The sequence below is a fragment of the Musa acuminata genome, chromosome BXJ3-6 (assembly GCF_036884655.1).
Source record: "Musa acuminata AAA Group cultivar baxijiao chromosome BXJ3-6, Cavendish_Baxijiao_AAA, whole genome shotgun sequence".
NCBI classification, from domain to species: Eukaryota; Viridiplantae; Streptophyta; class Magnoliopsida; order Zingiberales; family Musaceae; genus Musa; species Musa acuminata.
Window position 1 is genome coordinate 1,760,278 of NC_088354.1, and position 23,829 is coordinate 1,784,106.

The following is a 23,829-nucleotide window of genomic DNA, read 5'->3' on the forward strand; positions in this document are numbered from 1 at the left end:
GATGAGTTTGTGACTGTTTGGTTGCTTCCTATAAACAGGAAAGAAAATTAGGTTCCTTACCCTTCTCTCTCTCCTAAATTATGGTTTTTCCTACATTATTTTATGAATAAATTTGATAAAAACATGATACTAACAGCACAGGAAATCAACTGTACACAGTTCGATATTTACACTAGTATCAGGCAATTTTTATTTTCTAGCATTTAGAACCATTCGCAATCTACTAGCATTTAGAACCATTCGAAAGGGTAGGCGAAAGCGGGCTAGAAATGTGGCTAGTCGACAGAATGGAAAGACATAAGATCCAGAACAAAAAGATGACTGAAGAAATGGAAATTGCAGATTGAACAACAAAAATTGCAAGGCAGAGAATAATAATATGCATGGAATTTGGAGATGGAAGATGCACCAAAACAAAAAGCTCGTATAGTTGCAGGATTCAAACCCGAGTTGCTGTTAGCTGCTGCTGCTGCTGCTGCGGAGAGTAGTTCATGTTCTGGGCTCAGCTGTAACAAAAACCAAGATGATATCTCCCCATCACTAACAGAAGAAATGCTATCCAGTGACAGGCTTGCACCTGGATACAGAAAAAAGAAATCATGACATGGCATGCCTTGACAAGGCAAATACAGAAGTAGGCTTGCAGCTAAAGAGAAATTGATGAGATACAGGAGTTCCCCTCATCTTGATTCTCATCAATTAACTTCCATTTTGTTTTTTTTTTTTTCTTTACCAAGCAAATATGACACCATAATCACACAATGCAAAATCATTATTATTCATCTGTTCATTTTTAAAACATTTAACATATTTACTTCCCTCGTAGAAGCAAATGTCTACATGTGAGGATATAGCATATAGTGCAAATCCATCGAAGACAGTTCTAAGGCAGATGCAGCTTAGAGTCATGGACAGTGACAATCACAGACAATAAAGTGGCCTAACCTGCCCAGAGAAATCCTCTCTGAGCATCCTTCTCATTGATGTATTAGTCATATACATGCACTAAAACATGTCCAGACAAACAAACAAAAAAAAAAGAGAGAGAGAGAAAGAAACATTCTTTTCTACTTTAGTGGTTTCTCTAGCTGGGTGATCAACCACTCTCTGGTGTTGGCCTCTTCCAAACCTTCCCAATGCACTCTTCTGGAAGCCATCCTCGTCAATCTTGCACTGCTGTTGTTGACGATGGAGAACACCAAGGTGGTTTAATTGGGACGATTGCTAAGGCTAGGTTGCAGTCGGTCAATTGAATGGAAAAGGACCTTTTTTGGAAGATTCCTAGGCAAGTGGTAACGAAAGGGTGAACGAGTCGGTCAACGAAATGAAAAACAAACTGTTCAAAAATTCTTAGGCAAGCAAATAGATAGCTCAAGACATTGAAATCCATTCACAGCAAGTTATAGGTGCTCAAATGTTCTTTCCATGTGGCTTTTCTGTGGTGGACCTTCATGTCCTGCACTTTGGATGTGAGGGTTAACAACCATCAGTTGGATGCACAGCAATCCTGAATGTTATATGATGGAGGGACCAAGTATAATAAATACATATCCATATTAGATATTACAGTACCAATCCAAAGTCACATGGATACTAGGTGATCATGTCAGTGTATACCAATATTTTTCTTCTCAAGGATACTAATTGAAATATACGAAGAATTCTTCGTAACTTCCGGAATTAGCTTTCACTAAGACCCCCGAGCAAAAGCCTCCCATTAGGTCTCACATTTCTCTATCTTCTCATGGTTAGTAAAGGATAACAATTATTTAACCATCTTCTCATGGTTAGTAAATAATCTATTATTTATCCATCTTTAAAGGATAACATAATTTTTTATGGTACCGGCATGCCCTCATAATAATATAACAATTATCTTTTCAAACTTCTTTCTTATAATTTGACACTTAAATAAGTTTTCGGATCACTAAAAATGTATGTTTCTTTTACATGAATACAATTGACCAATACCAATCTATGCTTGATCTTATCTTGATTTATACCCAATCAAATACTTTGAATTTTTCTAATTGAAAAACATGCAGCATCATATGCTTTCACATACCATGTGTGCTATGAGGTGACCGCCCACATTTTGTGACGACCTTTTATAACATTGCCTTCGCTAAATGCTTTACTCCAAAGCTTCAGCTGTATACATCGGCATTGAAACTAAAAGATCTGCTGGGACCACTAGATCGATGGAGAAAACTGGTTCTGCTTCTACCGCCTATGTACTCCAACTGAAAGAAGCATCTAGGAGAAATTGACGCTTGATGAATGACTACAAGTTAGGCCTTACAGTGTTGTTGCTTTTGTTGCAAAACACAGATAAACAGAAAAAAACAAGTCACTAACTTTATGGCCAAGTATGATTATCTTCTAGGCCTCTTTCTTTGAACCTGTAGCAGTACCCAAGTCATTCCCATGGAAGGTCTACTTAGCCAGCACTTAGTAGTTACTTACCCACTACTTAGTAATCTTTTTTACATGAGCAGAAAAGCAGATGGTTACCACATAGTAGTTTTAGGTGTTATCATCAAAGCCAATTGAAAATAAAATCGCAAAAACTATATCTAAAAGTACTAATAAAAAAACAAAGATAATTTTTTTCTTTTTTTTCTTGAACAAGATATGTTATTGATGTCAGTCAAGGAGTAAATTAGAATACTGACTCCATCATAAAAACAATAATGCTAACAGAAGTATGAGATATTCTACTCGGAGGCTATAGAATCTATAGTATAGATGACAGTCGTATGAATAATTTTTTTGAACTTTTAGATAGAATAACAACATCTCGATCATGCCTACCATTTGACATCATTTATCCCTAGAAACAAGGCTGTCATTACCTACCATCTTCTAGGCCATTGTCTAGATAACAAAGTCAGCATCTAATATAAACTTTTAAAATTATCACCCGCTATGATTAACATTAATCAACTAAACCCACAAATTTGAGAATCCATCAGAGAACTTAAGTAATTAACACACGGTGAAATATGTTAAGCTTACCATGCCAATAATCTTGGAGAACTTTTTACGAAGTAGTTTTAAGTAGGCCCACCAAACATTTAGGTTAGATCCATGAGCAGATATTTGTGTGCAAAACTGAAGTCCTACAGAGATTGATTACATAACCCTGCAAGTAAAATAGTTGAACACGTTGAAACTTGAGGAATACCGTGAAGAAGTAGAATTTTGCAATCCAAATTAGGGAAACTGACCTCCATAACCTTTTAAAGATTTGGTTTGGATGCCGAAAGATGATCCTTTATCAACTCTATCAATTGGGACATGATGGGGTTGCAATGCATTTAGAACCTTTTCAGCTGCCTTCTTGACTATCATTTTATGAGCATCCCTACTCGAGTGACCCTCCTTCCAAATTGTCTTTAGCAATTCCTTCACAAAATCCACCAAAGCAGTATGAAAAATTTTCACTGCTTTTGATTCCTTAACGTCTTCTCCTTTGTCTACTCTTCCTCGTCAAGATTTGTATGAAAGATTTGTATTCTCCTTTGTCTTCTCCTTTGTCTACTCTTCCTTCACAAAATCCACCAAAGCAGTATGAAAGATTTGTATTACTACTAAGGTCTGTCTGACCTTCCTCATCAACAGTTGTACGATCAGGAGGAGCCATTCCATTAAAATAGCCACAATATTCATGCCATGATTTACCTAGCATGCCTTCATATCCTGGATCGGAAGAGTTCAAAGACTTCTTGACATTATACCCTGAAGCAATATAACCTAGTATATGATCACCAAGAACATGTTGACTTGACATAGTTTTCATAATCACTCTTGGAGAAACTGAAGTTAAAATCCCCACTTTGGGAGGTCCAATGCTGTCAACAAGTGGATCATATTGGCTTTCAGAGGATGATTTAATCACTGGTGATGAAAAGGTACAGAAGGCTCCCAAGTATTTTTTTCAAGTTCTGGTTTTTGCTCAGAAAAGGTTAAAAGTATTCCCAGCAATATTTTGCTGTCCAGATGTAGCACCACCAAATCCTCAACCAACGTTTGATGTTCCATGGGTATCACCATGGTCAGCACCAAATGGTGGAGAGACATAAGTTAACATTATCCCTGCTTCAGAAAATAAATGAAGCAATTCCATTCGTGGTGTACTCCAAAATGAATGAAGAGAATTGTCAAAGCTAAAACTGACAGAACTAGTTAAACCAGAACTATAGGAATCATCAAGTGGAAAATGACTTTGCTGTTACCTGGACTTTTTCCAAAAGAATAGGTGTTGTTGATATCCTTATAGACATTGGGGGCTGCAGATGATCCACCAGAGAAATAATTAGATCCTGAAGATAACAGGTATTTTGTGAAAGGCAAAGTTCTTGAACTCTACACCAGTCATTTTTTTTGTATATATTTCCTTCATTTGAGTACTGTCTTGATAGAAATTAACTACTATCTGAGTGACTACCATTGATAGAATCAAGACAATGTATTAGCCCATAAGTTCTTTGGTTTTCTTCTTGGATCAACATCCTCTGCTTTGACTTATCAACTGCAGAATAAGATGTCCTATTGCCGCATGAAACATCAACTTGAAAATGTTCTTTAGAAGAGTTCTTTGATGCAAGCAAGTTATCATCATTCCTAAACTGAGCTAGTCCATGGATCTCCCCACCACAGGTCCGGATAAGGGACCTCTGTAAAAGAAGATTTGATTTTCTTGAATTCTCCACATTTGATAAGTCTATCAAGCCAAGTGAAGCAGATACACTTATTTTTTCAAACTTTTCTGGTGAACCTGGTAATTACGTGGATGCTACTGGCAAGTTTTCCTCCAACTAATCTTTAAGACGAAATTCCACAGCGAAAGATATTCTGATACCTTGCAATCAATGAAATCTCCACTAGTAGCCCAATCTTCCTTGGCAACTTGACAAGTGCAGCCAACCCCATCTTTCTCGTGAAGAAACTTACAAGAATTTTCCTTGATGCACCAAACACTAGCAAAAAAAATTGCATATAACTGCAGGCCTTTTTTGTTCACACTCTCATGCTCGGTGCCAGGTAATGAGCTCCTTAGTCCCCTTTGTGGCTGAAAAAGAAGAATGGATTATAACATGATTATATGATATGCAGATAACCTGAAATAGAAAAAGCAAACGAAAGATGTATATAGAAACAACCTAACATATTGTGAACTATGAGTTCTAAATAGGGTCATAAGGAGTAGGCATTACAAATAGCATTATCCCCAACCATAATACATTCAATTTCTCTGGAGACGAACATTTTTAGTGTGAAACATCTGATGCTTCCTTTTCCATGTAATAATCAGATTTCTTACTACTAGAATCAGTCTTCATGTTCTTTGCAGCAGAATTGTCCTCATGGACATTAATAAATTTAATATCCATGACAGTAACAGTGTCAACAGAAACCACTACCATGAGCTTCAACATTATACTGCTAAGAATAATCAGGGATCGGAAACCTATTTCAAAGTGGAAAATGGTGTTCATCCAGTCCGTACCTGCCATCTTCATCACTTATTCCAGATGTCATTTTGTTTTGTGACCGAGATGGACAATTGTTGTCAAGGTTGTCATCCTCAACATCTTTGACACAAAAATTCATTGAATTGATGTATGATTGCTCGGGGCTGAAAGAAACTGACTTTAGCTCCCTGCTTTTTGCTAATATCTAGATGAAAGAACGGGAAATTCACAATGATGAAGAACCACCAATCATCATCAACGGGACTAACTACAAACAAGAAACCAACTCCCAAGAGAGAAAATATAGAATTTTCAAACTTAACTGAGATTATTGTGGTTTCTTGGCTCCTAATGAGAAAAAGGTGAATTTTATACTTTTTAATAATGTATTTTAAGAAAATTGATTACATGTTATAGGCACATTAAAAAAAAAAGCTACCTTGGCATATTTATCAACCCATTTCAAATTACTAACATTCAGCAGCAATAGTAAGATCAGTAGAAGTAGATGGCAAGATGAGAAGATATTTTGGATATGTAAGAGTTGATACATGGAATAACTTCTGATCTGATTTATAATTATCCGAAACCAAAGATATTTTGGTTACTTACGTCAAGTCAAACTTGTTTACAGGGGTGCACCTATAGAAGCACAGATAATAATGACAACAAGCACCTATACAAGTTCAGAATAAGGGATCAAAGACCGGTTGGACCAGTACGTACCAACTGATATCTGGTCCAATCGACAACCAGCACCGGACCATCTAGGTCATACCAATGAGTATGTAATTTATTTTTCCCGGTGATACCAACGTAAGCCCGGTGTATCGGTACGGCATAATTCAGACCAGTTACGAAAACCCGATTGGTCCAAAAATTCATCCCAAACCAGATTTGTGCCCCTACAGCCCCAGTTAGGGTTTGCATCTGCCACCGTGCCTACCATTTGAATGCTAACTCTTTAATCTGTAAAGCCTAACAAAATGCTAACATAGCAAAGATAAATCCTTGGTCCAAGAGTTCATCCCAAACCATATTTCTGCCCTGCAGCCCCAGTTAGGGTTTGCATCTGCCACCGTGCCTACCAATTTGAACGCTAACTCTTTAATCTGTAAACCCTAACAAATGATAACATAAAAAAGATAAAGACAGGCCAAGGAGCAGTAATTAAGAAGAAGAAGAAGAAACGAATTCGTAACACACTTAGCACAAGTACAATATAAACTTTAATAGTAAAGATAACAGATCGGTAAAAGAACAAACCATCTTGGTCTGGTTCAGATAAATAAGCGCTTCCCACCTGCATCGCCGCCTCTTCCTCCTCCCCCAATTCACCATCGCCTTTCCTCTCTTGGGCATCCCCAACTGCTACAGTGGCGACGACGACGGACGAAACGACGACACTGTTGAGGCGAAGGCAACAAGGTGATTTTAACAGGACTTGTAAGGAGTTTAATTTTCGTTTTTTCTCTTTTAGGTGAAATTTTATGAGAGCGGAAGTCAGACAGCAGAATGTAAAAAGTAGGATGAAATAATTAATCGGATCGATTCAAATCATATAGTGCTCCATTTTCTAATTGTTTTAGAAAATTAGATGAATTAAAATTCGAAGATGTCGCTTAATAATATAAAAAACTGAATCAAGCTGCTGCACCCTCATTCATCGCAATAGAACACAAGCGGAAGGAGTAAATTGTTATCATGTCGATCGAGTGAATTGGATCGATCCACCGTGCGATCCCGAGCTCATCATTTGAACATCTCGTGCAAAATGCGTCCTCGACGATTTGCTCGTACAACTTCAACCAAGACATTAATTGATGAAGAAAGTTGTTGATGGCCCGTCGTTACCTCACAGCTTATCCGCTGCTTAAGGTACGTACGTACCTCAGCTCTAATGAAGTTTATAATACAGGAAATATACAAATATAACATGGTTGATGATGCTTAAAGAGGATGATTTAGCATGGTTAGCTCCAAAAGAGAAGGGTTAACCATCAACACAGAGATAAACCATTTACAATAATTCCAAAAACTGGAGAACAGCAACTTCCATCCAACCTACCGACTGGATCAGCACTACATTACTGGGAACAGCGGAAGATGCAGTCTCTGGCAGATATCTTGACATCGATACTTGTATACTCCTCCAAGTGTCACTTACCACAAGGCAGCAGATTTCCATGAGTCAGTATGTACTTGTTTTAGTTAAGATCAAGTACCATGCATGTAAAATAGCCCATCAGGTGATCCCAACCATGTCCCCCAGCTATGGGTAGGAAAATATGAATACTCGGAGCAGCACTCTAATTGCTTACGTGATTTTTGTTTCCCTGCGATAAAAAAGATTATAGCTGTAAACAAGCACACATCATATATATTAGAAACCAAAATTTTACAAGGTGGTGGGAGAACAACCATCAAACTCATTTCCAGTTTTTGGCCAGCAAACCGTTGTGAGTATCGAGTCCGAGACTTTCTCCCCAAATATAAGCTCACCGTTCTTGATGCTCCATATGCGCAAAAAGCAGTCCTCCCCACCTGCCATGAAGTTGTTGGAAGTTGACCTCTACTTGAATGGCTAATAACCCAATACCAACCAAAAGACAATGTACCCGATATAAGAAATGTTTCAGATGGGTTCACTCCAAGTTGCAAACGGGTGTGTGAATTCACATGTCCTGCGTAAGATTGGACTGATCCTCTTTGAAGAAGACGGCAGTCAAAGAGTTTGATCTGCATCAATACCAAGTCAAATGACCTTTTAAAATTAACAGCTTCACTAACAACATTGTTAACACATGGATGAACGGAAAGTAGATGTGCAGTCTGTACACAAAATAAGATAGATTGCTAAGATAAATAGTGTCCAAGAAAAAGCCAATTAAAAGCAACCCAAAGAATCAGTCATGATATAAGCCTTTCAGTGAACATAAAGGTAGAAATGCCAATGGATGTTAGAAAAGTCTGTACTTAATAAAGCTATCTAAAGATGTTCAAGAGCTTCTCTATTCCTTATCTTCCTAAATTAGCCATCCTAAGGGAAAAGGGGGGTTTTCCCTTAGCAGAAGCCAAAAAATGTTCTCTTTCCCTTTTGGGCAAAGGGAGGCACTGTTGCCCTTTTCCCACACATAAGACTTTAGGAGATGCAGGACTTGGGAGTAAGGGACAGATGCAGAACAAGGGGCTGATATGTCATAACAAATGTAAAATCAGGTGTTTCATTTCTTTCTTGAGTCTAAAAAAATGTTTTCTATTGCATAATAGAACTTCATTTAACCTAATATTTCTTAAGAGTAATTTCCTGGGTAGGTGCATACTGCTGCACTGCTCCACCCCCTTTTTTTATTCAACCCCCTTGGGATCTGATTTGGCAGTCACCTCATGGTTCTGGCGATGCTGTCAAGCCTCTATACCCATCCATCCAATATGTACCTATCTTTCTACATATCAAGTTGAACTTGTCAGTACACCCTTAACAATGGTGTTTTGCCATTACAAATCCCCGAGCAGATCAGGATGTGTAACCCAAGGATGAGATTAATATGGAAAGTGGGAGTGTGCAATTACTAATGGGTATACTTCGAATGGTGGCTAGGAAAAAGTCAGCATATGCAGTTGCTTCCGCTTTCCAGTAAATCCCGCAAAACGAAATCCAAAATGGTGCATTCTAAATTTTATTATTTGGCAAACAGTTATATGACATGAACAGAACAAAATGATTATTTCAAATTACACAACAAATTACCTAAAGTAACTCAGAATATGGGCATCACTAATACATACTTTTTATACAAAGTAGTGAAAAGAACTCACAGATCCATCCATGGAGCTAGCTAAAAAATAGTTATCATCTGATTGAAGTGCTACCAAACTGCAGAACACGATTGGTTTAATTTAGCAAATATGCAACTGAACATGCAAAGAACCTGTACATTAAAGAAAGACAGTACCTGCAAACAGCCGAAGACATGAAGACAGCATCAGATGAATTCAAATTTCTACCAAGCTGTAAGCAAACACTGTTCATTTTAATGGTTTTTTACACAAAAGTAACCTCTGTAAAACAATAGCTGAAAAGGATTCAAGAAACCAATCCCATATCTTTGTCTATATCAGATTAGTAGGAAAAAGTCTTAACACTGAGTACAACAAAAACAAAACTTGGTGGCACCATGTGATGCTTCTAACTCCCAGCTTAGTAATTTTAGGGATAAATACCATGATATTCTTTGTGATCTCTTTAACCCTTATTTATGTTTAAGATACGCTTATCTGAAGTACCTTATGCCTTGATTGTTTTTGCCGAATATCAACTGATATAACTGCTCCATTTCTTTGCCCACATAGAACAACATTTCCCTATATCATGTAAATGAAAGGACATTAAATAATTGTCAATATGGCATGATACTTGAGAGATGTAAGATAAGGATTAGGCTTAATGGGTGCAAAAATCATATAACTCCATGAACAGAACTCTTGCATACACAATTAATAGAATCCAATTTAAAATACTGGCTTCTGGGTTAGCAATTCAAATTCAAAATAAGAAAATTTTATGCACTTTATAATTTCTAGGGGAGAGAGAGCATAAAGAGGACCACTAGAAACTATATCCAGCCATCTAGTGCTCAAACACTGCTGAACTTGGGTGTTTGAATATGTAAGTTTTATATGAAGCTTTCTTTCACAATGTCGAGCAGTAAAGTATAAGTTTGTTAACAAAGAGTTCAGATAAAGTGTGTTGTCGAACATTATCTGAAGAAAGAACAATAGTAGCTATAAATAATATATAATTATGCACTTAATACTTGTATGATTTTAGAGCATATCTATATATCTATGTTGTGTGCTTGAGCATATGCTTGCATGTAGGATGCATATGAAGTCTTCAAACAGAATATTTAATTAGAAACTGACTAAAAAACAAGAAGTTGTAGTGGTATGGGTAATAATGAAACTGAAATGACAATAAATAAGTTATTTTAATCTTTCTGCATCCAATTTTAATGTTTTGATTCTAGATCCAACTTTCAACTAAAATGACTATATCTGTGCCATTTTATTTATTCAGTCCGTTGTCCAGTATAGTTACAATGGAGAAAATGGAGCTACTACCGAACCTTAAGCATCTCTTGCAATAGATCACACATTCTTTGATGAGTTGACACTACCTCATTACATCACTCAAAATAAATTCTAAACCATTTACCACGATTATGCAGGCACCTATAAGAAAGATCTTAATACAAGCATAATTGTGAAGCAAACCATTGGTAAGAAATTATTATCTCCATAATAAAATCAAAGTTGAAACTATACTTTTTGTGAACTTGTGCAAATTATTTTTTATTTAACAAATGACTCATGAGAGGAAAAAGAAAAAGATTCACTAAAGCAACAGATCTTGATACCGAATGAATAAACTGTTGCGAAAAGACATCACTTCGACTACGGTAGAACCATGACACCTCTTCGGTTTCTAAGTTTATCAATGTAGCTCCAAGATTAGTACCTAGGCAAAGAAACGATAGAAAGATGAGACATAATTTGGGGAAACTATATGTGCATCCAAAGAATCAAGCAATAACAATGCAAATTTATAAGATAAAAGTACATGTTATCTCCTACAAAAAAGAATCGAGCAATAGACAATACAAATTTATAGAATAAAAGTACATGTTATCTCCTACAAAAAGGAATGAAGGATACCTCAAATAAATAATGGATGGGCAAAAAGAGTGAACTGTTTCATCATGATTAATAAATCTAGTATTTAGAACTGCGGCAAGATCCTGATGGATTTATTGAATAACAATGTCCAATAGATGAATGGAATCACCAAACCATGAGAGCACTGGTCAAGTAGGATTTTCATTTTATTACAGCATTTGTTTAAATTAACTTACATATGGTGCTTGATTTCACATTGCTAATTTGACTTAGGCATCTATATTCATGGATGTTTCATACACATAATATGACTCCACATAGTCACCATGGACTATACTCTCTCATAACCACCAAGCACAGACACATAAAAGCTTTAATCACTCTCTTGACTAGACTATCATTCCCAAAAATCTCGTACCTTCTTTTTAACCAGTACAACAAAATATGATTCTCCATTCCTTTCTTTATATTGACAAGGATCAATACCAGGTTACGATGGAATTAACATACCTAGAAAAATCTTAATCTAAAGATTTACAGCTTTATACAGGAATATATGAAAATTACAAAGTGCATAATAATAAAGGACAAAAAGATAAATTATACGATTATCTTAATGGTGAATGAATCTAATAAACCCATTTCTGAATCAGAACAGTTCTCAATCTGCAAAAAGTCACCTATAAACAAAAGGAAATTATGATACATAGAACTTTTTGAGAAAGCTGGATAATAATCTGAATGACATGCTAAAAGTTAGTTTCAAGTTTCTATAACATACAGTAAAACCTAGATTGATGATATCAGATGCCACAGAAAACGAGGCAGAAATCTAGATTTGCTTTCTTTTTGTCTCCTTATCTCCCAACCAAGTAGCACCAAATATAGTCATTTTTTCATATTCCTTAATAAGGAGGTTAAATGGATTAGCTTGTAGCTGGAATCTTAAGTAGGTCATGGATTATCGTATGAGCAGATTGAACTGACTTGTTATGACTTGTTCTCTGGCATAAATTTTAATTGATATATCATCACAATTAGCACTCAAGGCTTGTCCACTTGCTCTGGCAAGGTATAGAGTAAAAAGGTCACATTTTATGACCCTTTATATAGAAGACGATAATTAAAAATTACAAATATAAATTCTTTTAGGATACCTATACACCAGTTACCATTTCCATACATAGTACTGCAAGGGTTTTAGTTCCACCCAATCCTGCAATTGACCCCATTTTCTGCACATGTTGTACCAGACTAACCAGAACGTATATATAAAAAAACTTGCTTCACCAGCAGAATTCTGCAAAATATTTGTTGTGAAATTCTGGAACTTCGATAGATTGGACCTCTGACTTTCACCATTCTTTTTATGCGATGCCTTAATCATTATACAGCCTTATTGGTCATAGTTTAGCAAAACAGAGGCCAATGTACTTTAGATCCACTGTCTTGGACAAAAACTCATGTCTAAAATGTCAAAATAGAGTTTCTATTATTAAAAACTACACCTCTCCCGCAACTATCATTTACTACTGGTGTCAAAAGCAAAGCTATTTGGAGTGTAGCACAAACAAAATTGGGTGCACTGCTAAATTCAAATCATCTCTTGTAATAGGCTTTTGTTATCCCTGGTTTTACCACCATCAAACTGGATCTAATGAAGGGGGAAAAAGATTGTGGATATATTTTATGTTTCAACATACTAATTTGCTAGACAGTGTTCTGAAGTCTGGTCTTTCGCACACATGCATACATATTCAATTTCATCAAAAGATATTCCTATTAATTTTATCTGACATACCAAAAAGTTACAGTGTGAAACATGGTTATTATTATGTTTTACATGATGTAGAACCTGTAACTCAATATAACTCAAATATATAATAATGCATGACAATGAGGAGAGACAAACTCACCAATCACTGCTTGTGTCCCATGTGAATTACAATCAGCAGTCCATATTGTGCGATCGAATGATGCAATCTGTGAAATATGGCTAAAAAGGCTGCCAGAACTTAAAATTAAATCTAGAGGTTCATGTAGATTCAGAATATAGACAGAACCACCAGCTGCTCCTGATCCAAAAGTGGTCATCATGTGCAGTGTCAAGGAACACAAATGTGATCATAGTTAATAATTTTGGGTAGGGAAAAAAAGGACACCAGATAAGACAAACAGAATGCGATAAATACAAAAGTTGGTTTGGATACAAAGCATGGCGAAAGGAAGAACCATCCTGAGTGGTATCAGAAAAATTCCCACTAAACTTCTTTATGCAGGAAATACTGGATGAAAAACCTGGAAGAGACTCTGCCAAGCACCATATACCAGCAATTCCAGAATCGTCACATGTTTTGGGATTTCTCACAGACCAAATGGGCTTTGGTATGCACTCAAACCGATAATCAAAATATTGGCTGACTGTTGCAACTTCATACAGACTGTAAAAGGAAAGAAACAACAATAAAAAGAATCCATTGAGACATACTTAGAAATGGGGACAACTCAAAGTAACAAAAATTGTGATGCTAGTAGCATTTAGGACCAAAATTGTCACATCCCAGATTTATAAAAATTAAAACTATTATTTCAATATTCATAATTTACAGAAGACTTTTTGTTTTATTTTTTAATTCAAATTCTTATCTTTACAACAACAAAAAAAAAGACCACATCTTCTCAGTAGGACCACAAGTGATGAAAAAATCTCTTCCACCTAAGCCTCATATCTACTACAAAGTAGCAGGTTACTTTGCAAATAAAAATAAGATAAAAACACAACAACAACCATACATGTTGATAGGAACCTCCAAAAAATCATAAAAATAATTTTAATATTTGTGAAACATATACAAATATCAATAATTTAATATAAAATGATAACATATCAACTTATGTATCAAAAAAATAATGATAATCTTATGCAGTAAACAAAATCATACATTAGTTACATGCAATATATCTTGATGATATTCATAACAATTAATTAACAAAGGCGTACATCACACCCAATGGTACACTCTCCCAACAATAGATGAAAAGACATACTCCACAAGATGAATTCCTCCCAACGACGGATGGAGAGAACCCATATCGCATTCCCAACAACGGATGGAGTGATATCTTTTACCTGCCCAAGTGGAAACACGTTCCTCCCAGCAACAAATGGAGGAATCGTCTAACCGTCACGTCTAACGACTTGCTATTCCCCGAAAAGAATCGCCTTACTTGCCTTTGACAGGGATACATAAACAACCATGATCATTCATTTATATTCATTCATTCACGCATGTATCCAAGAAAATATTATGAGGAATTATACTTGATGTATGATCTGCTAGACTATGTTCATTGATGGCTCCACATTATGATAGACCCATAGTTCCTTTCATAGGTTGCACTTCCAATATGGACCACTGGTATAGTCACATATACTACATGGTAACAATGACATCAATATCATAAAATTAAAAAAAGTATAAAATCAATAATCATTTTCAAATAATACCTTTAGATGAAACTTTTAAGTTTATCAAATTATAAAGATATGTGGTATCCGTCTTTCAATAGTCCTCAATTAACTAGAACCCTAATTGAAATAGTCCAATTGACTTGAACCAAATTCAATTCAATTAGGACCTAATGGAACCTAAAGGGAGAGGAAATTAGACTATCATATAAGGTACAATGGGCTAGATAGAGAGACGACAATATGTCTAATGTCAGTCACATGGCTGGGCGAGCCTAGCATCGCGAGTTGGGTCGTGCATAAACATATAAGTTGGGTCATGCCTGACCACATAGACTGAGTCGTACTTGGCTAAATGGGCTAGACCATGTCTAGCCACATAGGTTGGGCCCTACATTGCCACATGAGTTGGCACCTACCTGGCCACATGGGCTAGGTCGTACATGGTCACATGGGCTAGGCCATACCTAGCCACATGGGCTAGGTCGTACATGGTCACATGGGCTAGGCCATACCTAACCACATGGGATGGATCGTACATTACCACATGGGTTAGATTATACCTGACCACCTAGGTTGGGCTGTACTTAACCACAAGGGTTGGGTCGCCCAAGTCTGATAAATCAACTTGACTCGGGTCAGACCTTAGTTAGACTCCTCTTATTAAATTAGATTTCAATATTTTAAATTATTAGAAAGTAACTCAAATCCATCAATTAAATAATTTAAATTCATGGTATTAAATTTAAAACTAATTAAATAATAAAAATGTACACATAATTCTTGAAACATAGATAATATCTAATTAAATGAATTAAAACTATTATATTAATATAAAAATAAGAATTTTAATAATTAAATCAATCTTGAAATTCATTTAAGCTTAAGAGACCATTATAAGTCAAATAATCATTGTAACATCACAAATCAATTATCATTATTTATTAATCATAAAATTTTGAAATTAAAACATTATTATACATCATTAAATTATAACAATCCTAATATCAAATATCCTAAAACATGAATCAAAACTGATTAAAAAAGAATAAAATTATTTCCTCAAGATCATTTCCTCGAAGAATCCTCTCTTCAATCCTCCCACTGTCAGGCTCGATGAAGAATGAGGGAGGAGAAACCCCTTTATATAGGAGAAGATAAGATCTCCCCGAAAAGTAAGCAATAATTTACTTTTTATTTTTAATTTATTTTTATTTTACTTTCATATATAAAGATAGAAATATAATATTTATTTCTTATGGTTCACATACAAAAATGGAATTTGAACTATTTACTATCTACAAATCACATCACTCATTAGAAAATAAAACAATTAATAATTTAATTGATTGGCAAAATTCTTAGCTTGTCCACATAATTAAGGAAATCATAATTATTTCCCTAATCATATTACACAGACAAGAATGTTAATAATTTAGATAAAGTAATATATTATTTATGGTAATTAATTTATATTAAGGGAAAAAATTATTGGTGATTGCAAAAATAGAAACTGAAAAAAAAGATGTAAAATCCAATTCAACATATATGTCACAGTATTTTTTTCTAACAAAATATGTCATGATTTAACTTAAGGAGGTTCATATACAAGTACATTCTAGAGAAGGAATATACTTGATCATACGATTGAGTTGCATGGCATATTAAAAGAAGGAACTTTCCTCTCGAGTGTTGAACATGTCACAACACAATCACAAATTTCATTATTAATGTCATGGACTGGTATTTGCTAGCGACAACATAACATGGAGGAAGTTAATTAATATAGATTGGTCTGACATCTTTTTCAATCCAATAATGCTCCTATGGGAACATAAAAAATGTATCTAATCAACTCATCTTGATAAATAAATTGACTGCAATTCCAATATATTGTAATGGGTGAACTAAGTCGTAGGTGCTTCAATAGATTTTGTTATTCAAGAAGCCACTGACAGAAGCAATAATAACAATTATAAAAAGTAATAAATTGGTAAGATGGAAAAAGAATCTTTTAATGACAACTAATTGTTTACGGTTTGTTTCCTTAAACCAAAAAAGAATGAGAAAGAAAAAAACACAAGGATTAAGGTCATCAATAGGATGTGTTACATAATGAGTCATGATAAACAATAACAGAAATAATAAACACAACAAAAAGGTCTATGAAGTTGTTCAATATAACACAACATGAATGAATGTTTAGACAACGTCTGTACGTAATGAAACCTATGAAGAAAGTTGGCTACAGTCAAAATCTGGTAGAACAGGAAGCTCGTTTTAAGATTACATGGTCCTGCTTCCTATCCTTGCCTTAGCAAGTCAATTTCCAGAATAATTCACTTACCAAACTTCCATAGTAAAATAATTCAATTAACACAAAAAATAAAATAAAATGGTAGCAAGACTCATGCAACATCCCAAAAGCTTAACCGTAAGCATTTTTCAGCTTCCAAAGTATTCTTACCTGATGTAACCAGTCATACTACCCATTGTCAAAAATTTTTGCAACTGCAAACCTTTGGGTGTTTGAACAATACCATGTAGTTGCTCCAATGCACCATCGGATACACCAACCGTGTTTTGATATTTCCACACCTGTTGTATTTGTCAAAACAAACAAACTAATATCAATAGAGGAAAAAATAAATAAATAGCAACAAGAACAGCAAAAACAAACAAATGCATAAACATATAACAGTTGTATTGTGGCAACAAACTAAACAAACTTCATTGCAACCAAATAAAAATCATGCACAAGAATGATGAACAATTTTGCAGTAGCTATAAACTTTGTGAATCAAGGATTGACATTGATGTGCACAATGACATGCTGAGACCTCTTGATAGAGTATGGCATTATGTCAATCTTCATGCTCCTATGCTTATCAACAAACCAAAAATTGCTTAGTCTTATGCCAATGCCTATGGAAAGAATTGGCAACATGTTTTTTTATTTTTTTTGACATGGTACATCGTGCCCCATGTCCCATGCTAATCGGAACACAACATGGAAAAGTTGAACAGAATATGATGAATTAAAAATTGCCAAACAGCATTCTGAAATGTGCTAGCTTCATTGGCATCTCACATCTTGATGGGAAATTTTGTGCCAGTTTCCATCTAACATTGAGTGTGCTAGCAACAACTGTCCAAAAGATTGTTGACGCTCACCATTAACATGGAATAAGACACGATGTAAATTTATCTTGGCCTCTTGGGTGAGTGCTGTGAATTCAAATGATAAGGGGCATGTGATTTAAAGGCATGATTAATTGAACAAAATTCATTCAGGTAGGTTTGCTAACTATACATTATGCTACATAAATTCTTCCATCTTTCATTAAGAAAGATGTAATCACAGAGAAAAGAAAAAATTTTAATAGGTTCACATCCAGAAACATTCTAGATTGTTTGCATCAGGTATTAGACAACAGTAGAATCTATCCAGAAGTGTTTGCAATATCCATATTAAATGCCTAACAACCTATCGAGCTGTCTTTTCTCTAAATGTCAACATGTTCATTAACTGCCTGAACAACATGAATAACAAGTCAAACATGACACAATCAGCATAGTATTGTGCCAGTAGCTTCCCTAAGATGACCCATGAGCTAAAAAATGTTGCTGCTAGCAATGGGTAAAACCTTTCTGTAAAGCACACTCAGCAATTTATTTATCAGCCACCAACCTTAGCCCCATGCACATACAAGACTTCGAACAGTTGCATCCATATCATAAAAATTTTCTTTGATCAGGCAACCTTCACCAATATACCTAGCCATTTCTAGGAGAAAGCAAGCTATGGTTATGTTTTTCATTAGATTTCTGAGGATGATGCCTGTAAATTGAATATTGATTTGAAAAAAATAAATAGAAGTTGCTAAAAAAAAAAAGAGGTACAACAGAATTGCATAAATGGTTGGGAAAAGAAGAAACAGTAAGTGTCCAAATTACCATGGGATAAGAAGCTTGCAGCTTTTGATACTCTTGTTCAAAATTACATCTGTATTTATTTGAAACAATAGATCTACCATGTATCTCCCTAACTTGAAGCAGCTCAGAAGATTTTAACAGCTTTCTTCGGCTCGCTTGGTGCATTTGATGATCCTGGAGATCATTAAAAATTCATTACTTCATTCCATGTCTCACACTATCTTCTAAACAAAACCACATTATTTAAATCTAAAATAAAAAAATCAACAAAACCATGGATGTAACTGTAAAAATATCATAAATATAAATTACAAAACTAGGAGATGTAATTCTTGGATAAATTTATTTACATTTCGTAATCATATCAGCCAAGTAACAAGTATATTCTACTTGTTTCCTTGAACGGAGACGAATACCACACATTTATGTGGTATAAACTACCTCATTTGATCCAAGAAAAAGAAACCGCAATCAACCTGATATGGATTGGAGAACTCCCCATTAGTAGCCCGTTTTGATGAAGAACACGAAACCGAGGAGGAAACCAGCGGACGCTTCGAGCCAGGAATGGGACCTTTGATAGGGAAGTAGCGATTCTTCTCCACGTCGTAATAGAAGCCGGGAAGATCTAAAACCAGCGCCTCACATCAGCGAGTAAAGATGGAGCAAGAAGCATGGTTAGGGATGGAGTAAGGGTTCGTCGTTTTACCTTTCGGGGGCATGGCGCTATCAAGAAGCTGACGACTCCGTGGGAGATTGGTATGCGCAGCCTGCCAGAGGAGGAGAAGGCGGCAGGTCTTTCTCCCACCGCCGTGCCCTTCGACGAACCGTGTGGCGGTCGATTCCGTCTGGACACGGAGGCGCACCCTTTGGGGATTACTGCTTTCGCGTATCTATCCCCATCTTTTAATTTAATGGCATCTTTGCCCTACAAATTTAAAAGAAAAACTCAAGTTAATGAGTAATGTTAAATTTTATAATAAAAAAATTAAATACTTCGATTTTCCTTTATAGAATGGTTTTTTTAATATATATATATATATATATATATATATATATATATATATATATATATATATATATATATATATATATATATATACCCTTTTAACTTTAAAAATAACATGTTTGTTCCTCCAAATTTTAACAAATATTTTTAGATATAAAAATCTTTTATATATGCCATTGATGTTAATACTTGTTATATAGAATTTAATTAATACTACCAATCATAATTATCATTGAATTTGGAAAAACATTAAATATCTAAATTTTTTTATTACTTTCATCTTGTGCATTACAATGCTTTTATGGTCATATGAATTTTAAAATAATATTTTTAATATATAAGACATTTTATTACTTTTACTTTCCAACTTAAAAAAAACCATATTTGTTTCATTAAATTTTAATATATCTTTTAAATATTTAAAAATTTTATATATGTCACTATCCCTTTATACTGTGTGAACTATCATTTTTTTATTTAGTAATATTGTTAACTTAAGTTTAAATTTACTATGCTAATAATTAAGTATTAATAATGTTAATTTAAGTTTTGACACTATTACCCTAACAATCATGGGTAACTTAATAATGTTAATAATGTTAACTTAATAATCACCTTTTGTCATAAAGCGACTCTCTATTAAAAAAAAATACTACATGACACTTTTTTTTCCTCCGGATACATATACTGTAGTTATCGATAATTTCTTTTCTCCCTTAACATAAATCAAATTATCTTAAATAATATATCATTTTATTTAAATTGTTATTTTTTTATAGTATGATTAAGTAAATGATTAAAATTAATTTCCTTAATCATGTGGATAGTTTAAAAAATTTATCAATCAATTAAGAGTTATTCCAGACCAATTTGATGAATTTAAACTTATTTGACATAATTGAAACTAATCAATTCAAATTAAACCAATCTAATGATTTGTTCTATAAGGATTTAAGGTTGATTATGTTAGATCATGAATTGAGTTTAATTCAAATCAATTAGGATGTTTGATTCTAGTTGATTAAAGACTATTGAAAGATTGATCTCTTATGTTTTTATGATTTAATAAACTGAAAAATTTTATTTGAAGATATCATTTACAAATGATTAATGTTTTTCTCTTTTCTTTATTAAATTGATAATAATGATTTGACTATTATTATATAGTCAATATTAGAAGTATAACCTATAAAAGAAACTACAGATCTATTATAATTATAATATGAAGTCACTAATGGACATAGTCTATCGAGTCATATATTAAGCATAATCATTCATAATATTTTATCATACTATTTCTTGAATACATAAATAAATCGATGAGTTAATATAAATGAATGATCATGACTATGTATCATTGCCAAGGGCAAGTAAGATAATTCCCGTTGGAGATTAATGAGCCGTCATATATGATGATTAGACAATTCCTCCATCTGTTGTTGGGAAGAATGTAGCACTATTTAGATAAGTAAGAGATACCACTTTTCTCTATCTATTGAAAGTGAGATATAGGTTTTTTTTATCTATTTTTGAAATGAATCAATCTCATAGAATATGACTCTTCATTCAAAAGAACATAATACAATATCGAGTATGATATATACGTCTTTGTTATTTGACCATTATATATGTCATCGAGATGTGTTGCATATAACTGAAACATAATTTGTTTACTGCATAAGGATTATCATTATTTTTTTAATATAAAATCGATATATTATCATTTTTATATCAAATTATTGATATTTATATATGTTTTACAAATATTAAAAAATATTTTATCACTTTCACACACACACACATGATTGTTCATCGTGGCTTCGGTGAGGTAAAACCCGACACAGCTGTTTCTTATTTTGGTTTGATTTCGATTGGAATGAATGGAATGTAATGGCTCCAATCGTTGGTAATGTCTGTGGTTAACTCCTTTTCCTAATTTTTCTTAGAGATTAATTAGGCTAATTGATTGATCCAGAAACCGCACGTAATCAGCAGCTAGTTACTATGGATCACATCCAATCTGCATACTCCGTCAACGCACCGTTAGCCAACCTTCCTGACTTTTCTCAATCCTCCCGATATTTCACCGCCATTTTCTTTTCTCACCTCGTCCCCGTGCATGCATGCGCACATCGACGCATCATTACGTGCGTACGCCCCTGCACACGCCCCTGCACCATGCAACAGTTAGTGATAGCAGCACCAAGCTCTCACGCCAAGTGGTGGCCTCCTCCCCGAACCGCCCGCCATTTGTACGGCCTCCGCACGCAAACTTCGCCGCCCACCTACTCTTCCCTCCTCTCCTCAAATACTGCTGGAAGCCCAAACTCGGAGGCAGAACATATATCATATGTGGTCAGGCTCGCAGGCACTCGCCTTCCACGTTGTCACCTTGCATGGAAGCCGAAACCCTTTCCCCTCCGCTACTAGTACCCTCCCCTGCAAAGTAAACCGTCCGATTCGCTGAAGCGACTTTGAGTATGGCCAACATCGTCTGTGCGGAACGGCACCGCCTGTGCTGCGAGAAAAGAGCTCTGTTGAATCTGGACCTGCCTCCCAGGAGGCTGCTGCGGCGCCCAGGCCTCTCTGTCCTCCTGCCAGAGGAGGAGGACGAGGAGGAGGACGGCGGCGAGGGGTCGGTGGATGAGGAGGTGGACGTGTACTCGAGCGACGAGTTCCGGATGTACGAGTTCAAGGTCCGGCGGTGCATGCGTGGCCGGAGCCACGACTGGACCGATTGCCCCTTCGCCCACCCGGGTGAGAAGGCGCGACGCCGCGATCCCCGGCGGTACCACTACTCGGGCGTCGTCTGCCCCGACTTCCGCCGCTGCGGCTCGTGCTCCCGGGGGGACGACTGCGAGCTCGCCCATGGTGTCTTCGAGTGCTGGCTCCACCCGGCGAGGTACCGCACCATGCCCTGCAAGGATGGTCGGCGCTGCCGCCGCAAGGTCTGTTTCTTTGCTCACTTTCCCCGGCAGCTTCGTGTCCTCCCATCCCACAGCAATAATGACGAGAAGCCCTCAGCACCCTGTTATGGTTTTTGGTCTGCAAACGATAACTCCGTCGCCGCCGCTGCCTTCTCTCCGACGTCGACGTTGATGAGTTTTTCTCCGCCAATTTCACCGTCGGTGGGGGAACTGCAATTCTCCGGCAATGATATAAAGCAGAGGAATATGAGAGGTATCAATAGAAATAACAACCCCAGTGATGCGATGGATTATGACGGTCTGTGTGAAGAGTTGACGAACTCATTGGAAGCCATGGAACTTTCAGCTTCACCAGTGACGAGTTCTGCAGCTGCTGCTGCTGCTCCCAAGGAGGTGAGGAGTCTGGGGTTGGAGAGTAACAACAGCAGCAGCAGCAGTATGTGTTGGCCAGATCTGGACTGGGTGAACGAGCTGCTGATGTAGCTGGATGATCTGATACCAGCCGTCGAATCAAGTGGTGTTTAGATGTAGCAGTCCCTAAAGTTTTCTCTCTCTCTCTCTCTCTCTCTCTCTCTCTCTCTCTCTCTCTTTTTGATTTGTTGTTGCAGCTTTTATTTGTTGTGAAGGATTGAGATTGTTCAATCATGGTGTTTCTTTTCTTTTTCTTTTTATTTCTTGATTTGGATTCTGTAGGCAGAGATGGGAGAAACCCAGTCTGATATGCCGCTGCTCTTTATCCTTGCGCTTAGTGTTCTTGTATCTGTTGAGAGAAAGAAGTATGTACCCACTTTGTTCTACCTAACTAACTGATCAAGGTAAGATCGCTAAAGGTTCTTGCGGTAACATTTGATGCATTCTACACGTAGAGCAAGTTAATTGGTGCCTGGCCACTGTTATGAGACATGAGGTGCGCTGAGCTGAGTGCATCATCGTGTTCGCGCATCTATCTATGTTTACTGCTCACAATTCCGATTCCGATACCGGAGGAATATGGAAGTGTTAAAAGGCTATATCTTGAGACCCGAGAGTGACCTTTAAGTTACATGGATGGCAATGCATGCATGGCATTGTGATGTGATGTGATGAGATGAGATGAAAGTAGCTGAAAACCGGGGGGAGGTTGAGATAATGTAGGAAGGTTAGCCGGCCATGCTTTGACCGAGTGTGGAGTTTGGATGTGATCCACAGTAGTTTCTGCGTGATCATTCAGGTACGGTGGGAAACGAAACGAAACGACGGGAGAAAGACATTGATTGATCTAAGAAGAAGAAGAAACAAAACAAAAGAAGAAAAGAGTACTTGGAAGGTGAAACAAATCGGTCGAAGAAAAGA

General features: G+C 36.0%; 2 protein-coding genes and 1 pseudogene across 5 annotated transcripts; 1 reads left to right on the top strand and 2 right to left on the bottom strand.

Moving 5' to 3' along the window:
* Nucleotides 1–439: 439 nt before the first annotated feature.
* On the bottom strand, nt 440–7,002 carry LOC103986558 (uncharacterized). 4 transcript variants are annotated; one of them, XM_065155068.1, is made up of 6 exons: nt 6,744–7,002; nt 4,865–5,074; nt 4,239–4,292; nt 3,231–4,098; nt 3,019–3,145; nt 440–577 (listed from the first exon to the last, which is right to left on the bottom strand). In XM_065155068.1, exons 1-4 carry the CDS (start codon nt 6,837–6,839, stop codon nt 4,093–4,095), a joined length of 366 nt encoding a protein of 121 aa, XP_065011140.1. In that variant the 5' UTR covers nt 6,840–7,002; the 3' UTR covers nt 440–577; nt 3,019–3,145; nt 3,231–4,092. The 4 variants fall into 4 exon arrangements, 1 of the variants encoding a protein (XP_065011140.1); XR_010497363.1 differs by having other exon boundaries at nt 3,240–5,074; nt 6,744–6,998; XR_010497362.1 differs by lacking the exon at nt 6,744–7,002 and adding an exon at nt 5,513–6,706 and having other exon boundaries at nt 3,231–5,074.
* Nucleotides 7,003–7,266: 264 nt separating this feature from the next.
* LOC135640004 (uncharacterized) lies at nt 7,267–19,440 on the bottom strand (annotated as a pseudogene).
* Nucleotides 19,441–22,008: 2,568 nt separating this feature from the next.
* Nucleotides 22,009–22,980, top strand: LOC103986736 (zinc finger CCCH domain-containing protein 2-like). The gene has a single exon (XM_009404828.3). The coding sequence runs from the start codon at nt 22,051–22,053 to the stop codon at nt 22,978–22,980; it is 930 nt and encodes a 309-aa protein (XP_009403103.2). The 5' UTR covers nt 22,009–22,050.
* The last annotated feature ends 849 nt before the right edge of the window (nt 22,981–23,829 follow it).